General features: G+C 38.6%; 1 protein-coding gene across 1 annotated transcript; it reads left to right on the top strand.

Moving 5' to 3' along the window:
- On the top strand, positions 1–16,756 carry si:ch73-173p19.1. Its single transcript, XM_036560679.1, has 17 exons — positions 1–174; positions 1,211–1,317; positions 1,693–1,817; positions 2,298–2,458; positions 3,326–3,466; positions 4,961–5,360; positions 6,338–6,430; positions 7,928–8,006; positions 11,939–12,126; positions 12,775–13,017; positions 13,144–13,242; positions 13,378–13,571; positions 14,540–14,714; positions 15,409–15,565; positions 15,913–16,066; positions 16,186–16,297; positions 16,571–16,756. The coding sequence occupies exons 1-17, from the start codon at positions 163–165 to the stop codon at positions 16,753–16,755; spliced, it is 2,625 nt and encodes an 874-aa protein (XP_036416572.1). The 5' UTR covers positions 1–162; the 3' UTR covers position 16,756.
- Positions 16,757–17,012: the final 256 nt, after the last annotated feature.

Genomic DNA, 17,012 nt, shown 5'->3' with positions numbered 1-17,012 from the left:
TGATTCCACAGAAGAAGGAGAGAAGTGGAGCTTAGCTCTGCTAAACAGTTTTAGAATAAAAACATTTCAAAAACTCTAAATTATAATTTTAATAGTTCGCTGACAAATCACGCATTTATTCCAGATTGACCTTCGGGACGGATTAAACCTTCGTGCTGCAGAATGGCGTCGCCGGTGAGATTTTACAGCTCTAAGTTCGGCTGAGTTTCAGAGTTTGAGAGATTGTGTTTGTGTTGTTTCAGGTTCTGTGTTTGTTTGTGTCTCTGAGTATCAGTTTTAGCTGGAAAAACGAGTGATTATATTGACATTATATCATATTTAGTGTGTTTTTTCAGAAACAAGGCTGAAGTTTGATCCTTAGTCGCCAACTTCTTATTCGAATTTTCCGTTCCACCTTAAACACTTTCGAAAATTCGATTAAGAAGATTAAAACTCCTAATTAAAGTGTAAACCGTGGGTGTTTGTTTGTTTACTAACTTTGTTTTGATGCCTCGTGGCTTAAAACGCTCTTAAAGTGCAGCTGATGTGGAAAAGTTAACGTTTAATAATAAAATAACTTTAATAAAAACATTGAAGACAGCAGTGAAGCCGCGAGTCTAAAAGTGAAAGTTAAACTCTTCATATTTGTGTAATGGTATGAACACCAGTAGAGAACAGATCTACACTTTGAGAAACACTTTGTTTACTGTCTTCTTGTTCTGTTGTCTGCTTAGATGAATTCAGTGCGGTTATGATGTGCACTAATGTGAGCAGAATTCCTGCTTCAGCTCTAGATCTGACTTGCAGTTAAAATTCGTTAAAGGGGAACTCCACTGATGTTTAAAATTGCTGCAAATTATATGGTTGAGATGTAAACAAAATCATTCAGAGGGGTTTGGTGTGAAATGCTCTGTTCTAGAGAAACTTACAAAGTCAGAATTATTCACGGTGGTGGAGACAGGAACCAAAAGTCCGCCTCTAAAAGCTCCCCCACAGAAAGTTATTACATGAAATGTTTATGAATACGCTGCCTGATGTCTAAGACATTGTTTTATGACCACTGTAAAGAAAAACGAGTCTCTACAATGAATCACTCTCAACCACAATGCAGAAATCTGTGGAATTCTCCTTTAATACAGACCCAAATTCTGCACTAAATCTCAAGAAAATTGAAGAAAACTAGTTTTTATATGAGGAGGTTATTTGTGTGTGTGTTTTTGTGTTTGTGTAGACAGTGGGTGAGTTGCTGAGCGCTCTCAGTGAGATGGGCTTTAGTCAGGAGCAGATTCAGGATGCTATACAGGCTGGCTGTTTCACCGTTACAGAGGCAACAGAATGGTAAAGTAAAAGTTTATTATTATTAATATTATTATACTTCATTAACACACTTGTTTAATCACATTTAGCTTTCAGAGTTTGTTATTTTTGCTGCTGATAGTGTCGCTTAGTTGATATTTATGTCCTATCATCAGTGTACTGTAATAAACAGTTGGATGGGGGGCGCTGTTTCCTCATTTACAGAACTGTGACAAACTTCTTTGGAATTTGTATTTCCTGATCAGAGAGGCTGTTTTACAATAAATTCTGAAGTAAAACATGTTAATGGAAGATTAAGATTAAACAGAATTAGAGTTTAGAATTGTGAAAGTGATGGTGATGATGGTAATGTTGAGAATGGTCTTGACTCTTTGCTGTCTCTCTCTTTCTGTTCAGGCTGTTGCAGGGCAGGGGTCCGCGTCACAGATTAACAAAGCAGGCCGAGTCACCCACAAATGCCTTCTCAGCGTTTAACCCACCAAAAAACACCATTGCGAGCCCCTCACATTCACAACAAACAGGTCAAAATTATAATAATAATATCAAACAATCAAATGACAACAATCGCAACACCACTAATAATAATAATTTTTTCATCATGATTAAATTCACTTTGATTAGGTTTGGTACAAATCAGATTTATTATTAAAAATATACTGAATACAGAACTATTTTCACACAGTAATGGAATATAGACAATAAAAACAGTCCTTTAAACTTTTTCTCTTTTTGTTTTTGGACATGTAACAGTTTACGTTTACATGAACTTTATTTTAACCAAAATGTGAGCACATGCTTTATTGAATATTATTCTAAACAATTACAATTGTATGTTACGTGGTTTAATCACCAACTTCACCTCTTTTGGTTTCATACGATAGAGTACAACTTAATAAAGTACATCTGAACATGTCAGTGAACTGTCAGAGCACCACGTGGGGTGCTGTGGCTTTCTGGATAATGGAACTTTTTTTTTCTCTCTCTCTTTTCTTGCTTTGAAGGTCCTAATCTGGTCCTGAATCACCCTTCTCTGAGTCCTGCAGCAGAAACAGAACTGCAGCCATTACAGTCGAGAATGAAGCAAGACCAGAGCAGCTTCCATCTGCAGCAGAGACACAGAGAGGCTCAGGAGGCTCAGCACGAGAGGAGGCAGAAAAAACAGGTAAACAAAAACACAAACACGCTTTAATCAGAATTACACACACAGATCGTCACCTTCACTGCTGGTGTAAAACTCTGCCATTCGTATTTCAATTAAGGGGAGTTAAAAATTATGGTGACATCCTTAATGTGTGAATTTGTATGTGTTAGGCTCTGCTGGATCTGCATTACTTTTCCCCAGTTAGGTTCTGTGATATAATATGGAGGATTGGTCAATTGATTTAGGATAAAATATCTGTGTAATCCCCCCAAATTTCCACAGACGGCTGTTATAATCCAGATGGTCACATCAGCGTTACACCACAGGGCATGCTCAATAACAGTAATAACACACTGTATGATCGTGTTTGTAAGCACGTTTTATTTTTCCATTAACTTGAGGTGGATCAGAACAGGACTGCTGTTCCAGAGAGAGCTCCGAATTCAGCCAATTAGAGAAGAACATTCACCAGATTGCAATAACTCCACAGTTGCAGTACTGTGGGACTGTTAAACCTACACATGCTTTAGATTTATTCTGGATTAAAATCACTCCACAGTTATTACTGTCAAACTGTAAAAACTACACATGCTGCATATTCATACCGGATTAAAATCACTCCACAGCTTTTACTGTCAAACTGTAAAAACTACACATGCTGCATATTCATACCGGATTAAAATCACTCCACAGTTATTACTGTAAGATTGTAAACATTACCACACATTAACACACTGCAGATCTATACTGGATTGAAACCCGTCTAAAACTAATCCAGGACTTTGCCTAACTGTGTTGAGCAATAATCTGGCTCTGAGAAAGCAGCTGTGGATGTTCATTTGGTAAATTTTGTCCAAAGTCAAAGTCAGTGTTTTTGGTGTCCCTCAGGAGCGTGAGTTAATCCTGAAGAGAATTGCAGAGGACCGGCGCTTGCAGCAGGAGAAGGCTCAGGCTTCCACGACCAGTAGCCATGGAAACACAGCAGTGGGGCATCGCCAGAGCAGCGTAGATGATCAGTGCATCCTTATGGTGAGGTATCGAATAACATAGCAGCATCTTTAACGCTTAGTCTCCTTGCGCGTTTGCTTTGAGTTCAGGTATAAAATCACCATCATGAATCTGTTACTTTTTTACATGTTGTTTGAAATCTTCTGTTATGTGTTTTTTGATCTGTAAATCAGAGAACTGCTTTTTAAAATGGAAACATAAACTTTCAGATTCTGTTAAAATGATGAACAGAAGTGATTTTGTTTGGTGATAGTCGGTGTACTCAGTGAGACTGCTGGACGACTGCAGACTTTTTTCTATCTAACTTGATCTTGAAGCAAACAGAGAAACTTGCCCACTTTGACTTTACAACATCACATATATAGCCATATTACGACTGGATTACATTAATATGTGGGTTTGGCATAATTTTAACCTCTTTTACAGCTGCTACTCTGTGATTTTATTTCCATCTGGACCGACCATGTCAGTGTTTTCTCCCTTTTTAGACCAAATTACTTACTATTTCTACTAAGTCAGCGGTCATCTGATAAATTTAATCCCATCCAGATACAAATCTCTCTGATTTCGTGGATTTTCCAAGCAAATGTTATATTGTGTTGGTTTTTTTTGCACTCTGCAGCTTGCTGTATTTAGTGTCCTAGCGTGCATAGCCATGGTAAACATTTTCTGAATCGTGAAACGGTGGATGCCTTGGAAGTATTTCAACCATTAGCTTGATCTGAGTGGTAAAACTTTGTTTTCATTCTCTGTACACTGGGAGAGCATTGCCAGAAGTAGAAGTCTATTAGAGAAGCGAGGTCTCAAAGGCTGATTAAAAGAATGAATTAAGGTGTAACAGTTTAAGTGTACAGTATTCGATTGATGCGCACTCATCATATGATCCTGATACTCAAGACTCATGAAAAGACCAGGTGTAAATGGAGTCTAAATCTTGTTTAAAAGCTTCAAAGAAGACTTTTGGATAACTTTTTTAAAGATTTATCATACTAAGTGAAGAATATGTTACATATGCATGCCATACAACTTTCAGTTGTCTGTGCTTAAAATAGAGCTGAAGTGTAAAAAAGTAAATGCACGCTCCTGTCTGTTTGACGCTAATATAACTGAAGATCTTATAGAAAATTATAATTAGCATCATTTATAGAGTTATAATAGTTAAATAAAGTGAAGGTTATACATTAAACACTGTATTGAAATGCAGTGAAATTGAAATGTGATGGGACCATGTTCATGATAATCTGACGGGATATTAATGATCATGAAATGAGTGGAATATCTCGGGCTTTATTTTATGTTGTTACAGATTTTTTAGTGTTTTCAGCCTGAGCACCATCATTGCTCTTGTGCATCCTTGTTTGTTCATAACAATATAAAATATTATATAAAAAGTTTGTAATTGTTCATGATGGTTAAAAATGGTTAAAATGTTTATTACTGCTGTTAAATCCTATTTTTACTTAAGTGTGTCACAGTTTAGCTTTTCTGATTGTTGGTTGTTTGTTTTCTGTGTAGATTCGTCTGCCCTCCGGTGAATCGATGCGCGAGTGCTTTCCGGCTGATGCTCTGCTCCGCAGTGTTGTTGAACACGTCGCCACTCGTCACCCATCTCTTCCTGCGTTCTCACTGCTGCAAGGTTTTCCCCGTAAGCGTTTCTCTGAGGCAGAGCTGGCATCCTCCCTGCGGTCTCTGGGTTTAACTCCAAACGCAGCTCTGTGTATTCAAACAGCACCCCCTGTCAACGCGCCACAGGATTCCGAGAACCTTCCTGATCCACAGCACAACGAACCTCCACGCCTGCAGGAGGAAGCAGAGTTACAACAGCCTGTATTACCACGCCCATTTCCACACCAACTTTGGGAAGAAGCAGTAGGGCATGCTGGGTTTGGACCTTCAGGACCTTCTCACTACTGGGGTATAAACCACTAAACACTGCAAGCGTCACTGTACATAACACTATAAACATATGTAAGCACAGTCTGTGCTGAGGAAGATTCATATTTTGGTAGAATCCAATACAGATGCACTGAAATTTTAGTCACAAAACATTTTTGGCTAAAAAGAGTCAAAATTGGCTCTTTCTGTTTTCAGTCAAAAGAGAAAAAAGACCAAAAAATATTTGTACGTTCTATAGAAGAAAAAATGTTCTATATGCTCTTTCACTTACATACTTTTAATATTAACTGATAAAATGAATATATTTAATGAAAATTACACAAAGTTTTGCAAGTTGTGACTGTAAACTCTTGTATTGGTTAGATCCTGTTGGCATGGGTTCAGGGCTGTTTTTTGTCTGAATGACAAACACTAAAGCGACTTGTGTGCTAATAGCCTCCCCTGCTGGAGAAACTTCAGCCTGCTAGACAGAAGTTCTAAAGCCATGCCCACTCGCTTTACTTATTAAATAACAAGGTCTTTTCTGTCATTGTGACGGAATTGCTCTGGAACTCAGCTTTGGACGCCTTTGGGAAACCATAAAATGTTACATTTTTTAGAATTTTAAATATTTAATATTGTTTAGCAAGCTGTTTGTTGGTCCTCAGTTAGCCAGTTATCGCCTAAAGCATTGTGAGCTTCATAGCTTCACATTAATTCAAAAGCATAAATAAAACACCAAATTATGTATAAAAGAGCTGTTTCTTTTAGTTTCTGTTTCAGAGTGAGTCCTCAATTTCGGTTTCGGTCAAGAATTTTTATTTCGGTGCATCACTAGAATCCACGTTAATACTGCGAATGTTTCAAGATTTATCGTATGATTAACCAGGTATAACTTATTTTAGGGTTGTTATCTTTTACTTTTTCTCATTATGTGTGTGATGTCATACTCCCTGTTCAAAAAGGTTTTGATGGGATTTGATAGAATTTTCTCTAAAACGTTCTCTTATTGGTCAGGGCGTGGTCAGCGGCTGGTTCCTGGTGAGGCTGATGATGAGCACTCAGATGGCGAGGAGCAGCCTGAAGAACCAGCAGTGCCTCTTTTCAATGGTACTATATTAGAATGACAAATTGAGCCATAGTTTAGACAAGATCAGCAGTATATGTGGTTCTGGGTTAATTTTTTTCTTTTACAGCTGCTGGTCTGTGATTTTATATTCATCTGGATCAGCCATGTTAGTGTTATTGTCTTCTGACTGAATTACCTTCTGTTTTTCACTGAACTCTGATCATTTTAGTCTCGTCCTGGACACACTTCTCTGTAGCTGTCCAGGTAAATGTCATACCTACGTTAAATCCATATTAAAATTGCGAAATGATGAATGCTTTAGAACCATTTTCTTGGCCTGGGTGGTGAAACTTTGTCTCCATTCTCTCTACACTGGGTTAGCATAATCAGGAGGAGACAGAAAATAAACTCATTCATAACATTGATGTCCAGCTGACTAAACGGTAGATTATAATACAGATACTGGTATAAAGCATCTCTTTATATTCAGTGTGATGAATTATTAGTTGTCTATGATCATGTGACCAAATGTGATGCAAACGTGTTCATAGAAAATACAACCACAATAAACTCTCATCATGTGTAAAATGTTATTACAGATGTTCTCCTGATAGTCTAGTCTTAATAGGACTCATTAAGATAAAGCGACCCTTATTAGTCCCACAACGGGGAAATTTCACCTCTGCATTTAACCCATATGTGAAGTGAAACACCACATGCACACTAGTGAATGCACACACACTAGGGGGCAGTGAGCACACTTGCCCGGAGCGGTGGCCAGTCCTATCTGCGCCGCCCCGGGGAGCAGTTGGGGGTTAGGTGCCTTGCTCAAGAGCACTTCAGTCACATACTGTCGGCCGAACCAGCGACCTGTCGATCGAACCAGCGACCTTCCAGTCACAGGGCTGGTTCCCTAACCTCCAGCCAATGACTGCCCCCATTTTTCCTCGCATAGAACTGTTTCTGAGCCAACCGTCTAAACTTCTCTTTATCCTGAATCCCAGCAGTCTTGGGCCAAGGCATCAACATCTGTAAACACCTGTTAATACCTGGTGTAGGTGTGGTGATGTAAAAATGTGGCTTGGCTGAACTGGATGGGTTTCGAAACACTGAGCTCAACTTTTTGTCCAGCTGCATTCTTTTAGACTCTCTTTAGAGTTATTTTATGACTGTGACTGAGAGACTTTAACCAAACTTAGCTTCAGTAAAGTAGGACCTGGTGATGGTTCTGATCCAGTGTTTTGTTAAATGATTGTGAGTCAGATCTCTATTTCAGAAATTCACAGTTCAAACATGGGCAGAGCAGAATTAAAGCCTGTTCATACCAAGTGCGCTTTGCCGTTTGTCCCACTGAATCTGAATCTGAAACTGACTGACTGACTGTGATTCTGTGTAAATTTTTCAATCAGAGCCAGTTGTCATGGTTACAGTCAATCATGTGCATCATGATGGTAGCAGAGCAGTTTGGCTTGGTTGTATCAGAGCACAAAAACTTAACGTATGTGTCTGTGTCTGTGTGTGTGCGCATCCATGTGTAGGAGTTCCTGGGCTGCCGTTTGGAGCTGGAGTCGTTCTGGAGCCGCAGCATCTCTGGCCTGAACAGGGAAACAGACTGAGGTACAAACCTACAACCCAGAACCAGAGCCCCTCCCTCAGGGAGAGATAGCATTCCTTGGTGTAAGAAGCGTGACAGAGAGTGAGTAGGGAGATTAGAGGCTCTGAATGAGAGAATGGAAATAAATGGAGGAAATGCCTGAGTACCCTGAACAAACTGCTGTTTTGTTGATCATAATATAACAAAATGATTCCTGTTTTTTCGCTTTAACGTTTCCTACATCTCCATTCTTTAACAAGCTACGAAGCTTCTAATACAGAAAAAACAAAGGTTTAGTGAGACGAATAACAGCAGATAATGCTGCGACCGTTAAGGATCAATTATGGCACTTTGCCGGCATCTCAAAAACTAGTTTCCTTACATCAGTGAATGGAGTATAACCAACGAAAGATTAAACACTAAGGAAAAGTATGCAATAATCGACTGGTAAATATCTGCATATTATTTTTTTAAATAGTAAAATAACTGAAAATGGTATGATTTATGTAGTTTCTCAGCCCACATAAACACCTTAATGATTGTCTGAACAACTCATAAATCTCCAATAATTAACTTGGGACTAGGTCTAGTCAGCTTAACTGATAGCAATTTCCTTTGTTTTACACCAGAAAAATAAGTTGAAGGAGGGCAAAGTAGCACGCATCTATAACTGGCAAGCCAGCAAACATCCAACCTATGCTCTTTTTACGCTAATTTAATTTTGTTTCACAATCTTCAAGCAATAAAAGGTATGGTGATGTTGCACAACAGCTATTAGCAGACAGTAACCAAAAAAAGGGTTTCTAACAACTGCTATAAATGCTGTTAAGGTTAGGTTGATTGAGTGAGCTGGGTGTCTACAGAGATGTGACCTCCCACTGACCTCACACTCTATATATAACGTTTCACATCTTTTATAAACATCCCAGACAGAATATTATCATGAATCATGTCTTCTCTAATACTCAGATAACTCGTGTTCACTGTTCCAAATGAGCCATTGATGAGATATGTATTAGAGCTGAAGAAGTTTACATTTTGTTCTTCAGTCGTTATTTACAAAACAAAATGTTGCACATTTGTGCTCTTATATTTGTTGTTGCTCTGTTGATGTAAGCCAGATCATAAATACACCAAGAGTTTTAATGAATATGAAAAAAGTGAAACAATATGTATTCTTATGGAATTAGGATATTGTTTAATAGTCTTACTGCATTCATCATATTCATTATCAATCATAGCAGATTTTGCCTCAAAGCCGAATAGCAGCTCTGTAGTTTTACTACAGTAACTATTTGTTATAAACAGTTGAGACAAGTAAAAGTATATTGGCTGTAAAGTGTAGAATTGTCCCAGTAAAGTAAATGTCGGGTCAGTATGACCCATCAACAGTACATTGATTGATGAGTAGCGAACAGAACAGAAGAGTTTAGCATCTACGTGTCTTAACAGCTTCAGTCCTGTCAATTCAGGATTACAGTGGTCTCTCTGATGAGTGAGTGTTCCTGTGTGCTCTAGTCCACTCTTTCGAGCAGAACACAACACTGACTTCCCCACATTCCAGGATGAGACCTGTAGCATGTCTCTATGCTACGGTTTCAACAGACATGGTTAAGAACAGTCTGACTGACCAGCAAAATCACCTTAATCTCAATCGCAGATGGAACAGCACATGCTAAAACAGAAGCACAGGAACTCTAAAATGTGCACCAAGTCAGTGTTAGAGTGCACTAGAGTGGACGAGAACTCTCTCAGACTGACTGCTGTAATCCTGACCTGAAAGGTCAGGAGCTCTCATTAAGTTAAGGTGATGCTTAACCAAGTATTAGAAAAAAGGAGATGCATGAGACTAATTATCATCCATTCCATGTTTTAATATAACAGTAATAATAATAACAATAATAATAATAGACTTCATAGAGCACTTTTTGTATTCATAGCAGCTCAAAATGCTTCATGTTCAAATATTAAAGTTTATACATAAAAGCAGAAACATGCAAGGACAGAAAAATAGAATTAAAAAAGATCAAGAAGACAAAGATAAAATGAGAAATAAATTGAATTACGTAAATATTTTAAATAACAACTAAATTAAGGATTAAAAGGACAAATTTTCAGATGTCTGTTAAAAATGTGAACTAATGTGTCCATCAGTAGTCACTGATTTTCATAGATGTACTTCTCATTTGTTACTTTGATAGATCTCATTGGTTGTCATTGGTTAATCTGAATACTTCTGTCCAGTGACAGGTTCATTTATTTTCTTTTCCTATATCCACTGCTGTACATTAATAGTTAATTCTTTATCCTTTACACTTATTACTCTTATTGTGTTAATGGTTTGCTATCCAATGTTGACCAGAGGAGGATGGGTTCCTCTTTTAAATCTTGATTCTTCTCAGTTGTTCTTCCTCTTTCTCTGAGGGAGTTTTTCATGGTGATATTAATTTGTGGCTCCAACTCGGATTTTCTTAAAGTGGCTTTGTGACCACACGCTTTATAAATAAATTTGAATTGAACTGAATTAGATCAATAGTGAACGATAACAAGTTCCACAGTTTATAAGCAGAAAAACAGAAATATTCTCTCCACTATTTCTGTAATTTATGGAGGGAATCTCTGAAAACACTGTATTATCATGACATGATGAATTGACCAACAGAAGTGATCCAAAAGTACTTAGAATACTTAGAGTGATTGCAGGAAACATTATGTATCCCTCCTGCTTTATGGTGTGTTACAGAAACATTTTTATTATTACTGTAATTTATTTATTGTTGTCATTAGGCTCTCATCATTTGAGCCCAATATGATTTCATATGAATATGATTTCTGTCCTTCTGTCCAGTATGGTCATCATGTATGATATTTGCACAGGCAGACCTTCTGAAACAAAACTCATGAACTCCTGACTGAGTTGATTAACATCAGTGTGAACAAAACAATAACTAATTTTTCTGTGTTGTGACAGATCTGTGAGTGAAACAGATCTGTCACAACACAGAAAATCAGGGAGGGTCTCTGAGCTCACTATGCGTTTTTGTACATGACAAGTGGGATGGTGTCCCCACCACACGGGGGAAGAGAGGGAGGAGAAACACGGTATTATTGGTCAGAGGTGTGGACTCGAGTCACATGATTTGGACGTGAATCAGACTCAAGTCACGAATTTGATGACTTCAAACATGAAATTAAAAAGATTTACAACTCACTCTTGGACTGATGCAGGATGTCTGTGTTGAGACTTGCCTGTTACTTGCAACTCAGTGACTCATTTTCACTTCTGTAATTTGTTGATATTATTTTTGCCCTGCCCACTGGTGCACAGTGGAGTCATGATAGGATATGATGTGATGAATTGTGCTTAATATGACCCAAGAGCACAAACTAATGAGGTAAAAAAGGTTAGAAATGCGTTGATCTTTCATGAGGTTTGGATATGGGAAGTTAATATGGTGAGAAGATGCTGGATGTGATACTGGAAGGTTAATAAAAGAATGACTGAGATCTGATCCTGTAACAGATTTGTCCTGAAACAGCTCTCACTCACACTGCATGTTGTGATGTAGTTGGCTGTGTTGTCCTTTCTGTGGGGTTAGTAGTGACTGAGTAGCTGTAACATCACAGACTATGTTTACATTATCCTCATCATCCTCATGTGCTTCAGTAAAACACATTTTAAAGCACAGTAGTAGTTAAAGAAGTAAGTTTAGATCAGTATCTGTATCAACACTGTTTCAGTATTGGAAAATAAAAGCGATGTTATGCCATCTCTAGTTTATATGGATCATCATAATTGTTAAAAAAAATCCTGTAAAATTGTGACTGTTGATTGAAGTCTTTGTGTCTTCTTTGCACACTGTAGGTGGGACAACAAACAACAGTCCTGTAAAATTCTGACCAGTTGTATAAATTTACTGATTGTCTTTCTGTTTGTGTTTGTGTATGCATATAGAGAGCCAGGTCCTGCTGACCCTGCTGATCCGGGGGCAGGGCGGATGTTGCCGGGTAATGCAGCAGTTCAGCGGCTGCAGAGAGCAGCTCAACATGAAGAACCATCACCACCAAAAAAACCCTTCAGACCCCCCAGCGTCCCCTCGCTGTGTTCTCTCGCCACCAGAGCCAGTGTCTCACTCATTACAGGTCAGAGAGAATTATGATCATAATATTATTACATACACATATTGTACTATTAAAGGGTTTAATCAGTCATGTTTTTACAAATAAATGGGAACAAATACTGTTTATTATAATTCTATTATTTAAAAAAAAATGCAAATGAAAAATGTAATTTTAACTTGTGCTAAAACTGATGTTTAACTCTTCTTGTTTGTGAGGTGAATTATCTATTTTATAAGCTTTTATAATTTTGTAAGCTTTTTATAAGTTTTTCGCAGACATCTTTATCAGAACCCAAATGAGTTTATTCAAACTAGTTCGCGTGAGTTTAACTGAACAAGTTTACAAGAGTTTACCTGAAAAAGTTTACCCAAGCAAGCGTGTCTGAACAGGTTTACCTGATGAGCTTGTTTAGGAGTTTAGATGTGATGAGTAACATCTGCGAGCAGCTCTTGACTTTAAAGGAGTAAACAAATAGTCACCCATCGCTCACTGACATAAAACTCTCTTTCTTTCTCAATATCACTCTCTCTGTCTCTTTCTTTCTTTGTTTCTTTGTTTGTCCTCTCTTACTTGCTGTCTCTCACTCTCTCTCTTTTTTCTCTCTCTGTCATTCTGTCTCTTTCTCTTCTCTCGCTTTGTCTCTCTCTCTCTCTCCTTTCTCTCGCTCAGCTCCCTGTATGCAGTACAGTAGCAGTCTGTCTGGTTTGACCCCAGAGTCAGCGGAACTCCTGTTGGGTCACATGACCTCTGGGCGCATCCTGAGGCCGCGGACACTTGAGCTGTTTTTCGGCTGCCCACTGCAGAGCTTTATTCTGAACAGCTACCCATACACCACCAACGAGTTACTACGGCAACTCAGAGCCTTCACTGCACTGAAGCACCTCAGCCTGGTCAACTCTCCGCTCATTACCGGTGCGTACGTGTGTGTGCGTGCATGCATTTATTTTTTTTTATTAAAATTTTAAACTGTTCTGTCAGTGAGTTTGAGTTTGATTTGATTTTGGAATGTGTAGCATATGTTCCTGTTCTGTCCGGTAGATGCTGGACTCTCTGTTTTGTCCGGACTGTTGAAACTGCAGCACTTAAACCTTTCGTCCTGCAATAAACTGACCGACTCCTGTCTGCAGCACATCACCAGTGAGTTTATTCATTCACTCTTCACCTGTAACTGTGGCTGTGCAGTAAAAACACAGCAGTCTTGGTACTGCATATTACCATAAAAGATATCAAGCAACACAAAATTTTGATCTTTAAATTCTGTTTTGTGTTCAGAGTTGCAGTGTCTGACCTTTCTGGCCCTGGATAAGACCAAAGTAAGTGATGCTGGATTACTGACGTATCTGAAGTCTGCTCCCTCTGTGCTCATTCATCTCAGTCTGAATGAAACAGGTATTACTGAGACCACACTGACTGCCCTGCCCCAGTGTGTACCGCAACTTCGTCTGCTCAGCATTGCCCGCACAAAGGTACCGCACACACAACCGCCCACACATAACTACCTACACACAGTTACCTACACACAACCCCACACACACATCCATGTACATACAAACAGCACAAACAACCGCACACACACACAACCCCTTACGCAACTGCGCACCCACACAACCCCATACACACATCTATATAGACAAGAACCACACAAATAACTGCACACAACCTCACACACATACAACCCCACATACCAAACCAACAGTTTTGGCTTTGTATGTCATATATGTGGATAATGATGACACAAACAAATATTTACACAGTAATTTGAGCAAGGTTATATTTAGTGTTATTTTTGAATTTATTTATTTATTTATTTAACACTAATAAACAGCTGGACATAAATTGAATGACCTCTTGAGACCTCTGATAACATGAGAAATTTCTGGATTTCAAATACAGTGTTTGTTGGTTTTTTTCTGATTTTTATTTTTAATTTTAATTCTACTGGTGGGAAAAACATTTTCTTTCAAAATTAAGAGTTTGAGTCCCTAAAAAGAAAAAAACAAATGTTTGAGACTAAATAATGTTTTTTAAAGTAACCCTAAAGTCATAATCTAAACCACCAAAAATGAATCAGTGTTGAATAGCTGTAGGGTAAATACTCACTATAAAGTACTGTATGGAGACCTGTTGGTCAGACTGGGTTGTTGCAGATGGACAGCGTGCTCTCCGAATAAAGACCTCACTCCTGCAAACCCTGCTCTCCTGAACTCTCTTCACTGGTGCAGAAAAAGATTTACAGCATTACTGGAAACTCCGTTTACAGTGGAAAAAGTGAATTCTGTGCTATAACACATTTGTTAGGATTTTTAGTCTATATAATCATATATAATCAACACCCTCCAAGTGGAGTTAACCATTAAAAAACACTTTTTAAGTAAGGGAGTTAGTGTATCAAATTAAATAATGTAACTTTGTTTGTTTGTTTTTGTCACCTCAGGTGAGTGACGTATCAGCATTGGCTGAACTGCGTTGCTTGCAGACTCTTCATCTGGATGGTACAAGTGTAAATGAAGACTCCCTTCAGGCTCTTAAAGCCCATCCCAGCTTGTCCACACTCAGCCTTGCCTGTATTCCCGTCGCTAATGGCAACCATGCGCTGGAGATCATTTCTGGTGAGTTTCTGTGTTGTATGATGTCTCAGTTTGGGTGGCAATACAGACAAAAAGTTCTGCTGAAGATATTTATCTACTGCTTGAGGATGAGCATGATTAATCAAATATACAAATATCTGATCTCATCTTAACATTCATTTACCAATATCAGTTATTTGAAAGCGTCATGTGTAAATTGAAATATAAACGTGAAATATATGATGTAGTGTATAAATAATTGGTAGTGTGTGTTTGTATAGCTGCATAAAATGTGGTGAAAAATAATCAGCTGATATTTGTGAATCCAAATGAACACGTCCAATCAGAGCCCTTCATAGAAACATTTCAAACTATAAGATGGTACATCTATACAGTATAAAGTTTTACCATGTAAAAGATTAGCTCTTACGCTAGCTAGATGCAGTATTTCTTTGTTCATTGCAGTGTATAATGTTTCACACTGGGATATACAAATGCTGTTTATTTAACAATTAGGATATCTAATCAAAAATATTTAAAATACTCATCGCTCTGTCCAAGGTGGTTGGCTCATGTGCCGCATGCAGATAGCTACCAGCACAGACCTGCCAGTGTAGAGTTTCTTATGTTTTTACACTTATGACTTGAACTGAAAGAATAGCTATATGAGTCTCACACAGGAATTTTAGCATTGGTCACATGCACTTGTTATATTCTGCATCTCTCTCTGCTATAGCTTTGAGACTGACCCACCTGACGCTGCCTGGCCGTCACTCGCTGACTGACGCTGGGTTGCTTCACCTCTCCAGACAGATTCTACTCTCTGAGGTGGACCTGACCGACTACACACAGATCACTGACCAGGGCATTACACAGCTCTCCACCATGAACAGGTACAAATCACCTAACGCATGAGGACCATGCATTAATCAAAACAAACAGGGTCACTGTGGGTTTACTCTGGTTAACTGTGAGTGTATTTAGGCATACTATGAGTGTATTCAGGTCTGCTCACATTTACTATTAGATTACTCAGGTTTCCTGTGATTTTTCTCAGGTTTACTATGAGTCTATTCAGACTTACTGTAAGTTTATTCAGATTTACTGTGAATTTATTCAGGTTTACAGTTACTCTCTGTAATAACGTGATCTTTTATGGTCAGAAAGTCTTATATATCTTTTACGTAAACAGATAAATTAATAAAGGTAAAGTACTTACCAGTTGTTATTTCTTCAACAGGCTCAAGAAGCTGTCTCTCAGTAACACTCAGGTAAGTGATGCAGGACTGGTTGCCTTGGTAACTCTGAAGGAGCTGGTGGAGCTGTGTCTGGACCGAACAGCGGTAAGCAGCCGGGGTGTTGCTGCTCTCATCACACACCTGCCTTATCTACAGGTACTCAAACGTTGCTCTCCTGCATGTGATATTTAACTGAATGTTAGCTGCATAAACTGTGAAATGTGAAAAGTGTCATATTTTCAGTCACTGCGAGTTTGACTTGTGTGTAATTATAGGTGATCGGTTTGGCCTGTACACGTGTGGGCGATACAGTGGTCAGACGTGGTTTAGTTCACTGCCCTCAGCTCCTCAAACTCAACCTCAGCAGGACACGAATCACTGACCATGGTACGTCTACACACATACGTCTGGCTGTCTTAAATTTCAGAAATAACCCAAAACATCCAAATCCCAAACCTGACACCCTCATTCAAAGTAGTCAAATATGAAAAGAATTTATTGGCTGGGCTACATGCCACCCATCACTGATTTAATTTTATCTGCACTCTCATTGCTGTGTGTGATCGCCCCCTACTGGGTACATTAAATGGCACTAACAGGCTTACAATTATGGAAGTTCAAAGATTTAAAAATTTAACCTGATTTCTTTCTGTTTTGCAGGGGTAAAGTTCCTTTACTCAATGAGGTTGAACCAGGTGAATCTGGATGGTACAGGTGTGACTGTGGAGGGTGTGGCCAATCTGATCTCTGCCTGTCCTCAACTGACCAGTGTCCGAGCAAGTAACACCCGCAGCATCCCCCCCGATCAGCAGTCCGATGATGATGAGGATCACCTGCTGCCCTAAGGGGAAAAAATGGCCGCTTTATATGGAAGACATAAAACGATAAACATTATCTTTTCTTTTTATATTGTGTTTTACAGTGAGCACAGTTTGTATCATAAACTGGATTTAAACTGCGGTGCTGGAAATTTTATATCTCAGTGAATACTTCTGTATAGGAAGTTCCTCAAATAACGGCCTTGAAAATGTGTTTATCGATCAACTGTCAGTTCCTTAGAATCACTGCTTCTTCATAACTTGCAAATCCAAACAACAGATTG

This window comes from Colossoma macropomum, unplaced genomic scaffold (genome assembly GCF_904425465.1).
Source record: "Colossoma macropomum unplaced genomic scaffold, Colossoma_macropomum, whole genome shotgun sequence".
NCBI classification, from domain to species: domain Eukaryota; kingdom Metazoa; phylum Chordata; class Actinopteri; order Characiformes; family Serrasalmidae; genus Colossoma; species Colossoma macropomum.
Note: the sequence above shows the minus strand (reverse complement) of the source record. Positions and strands in the feature narration are given on the sequence as shown.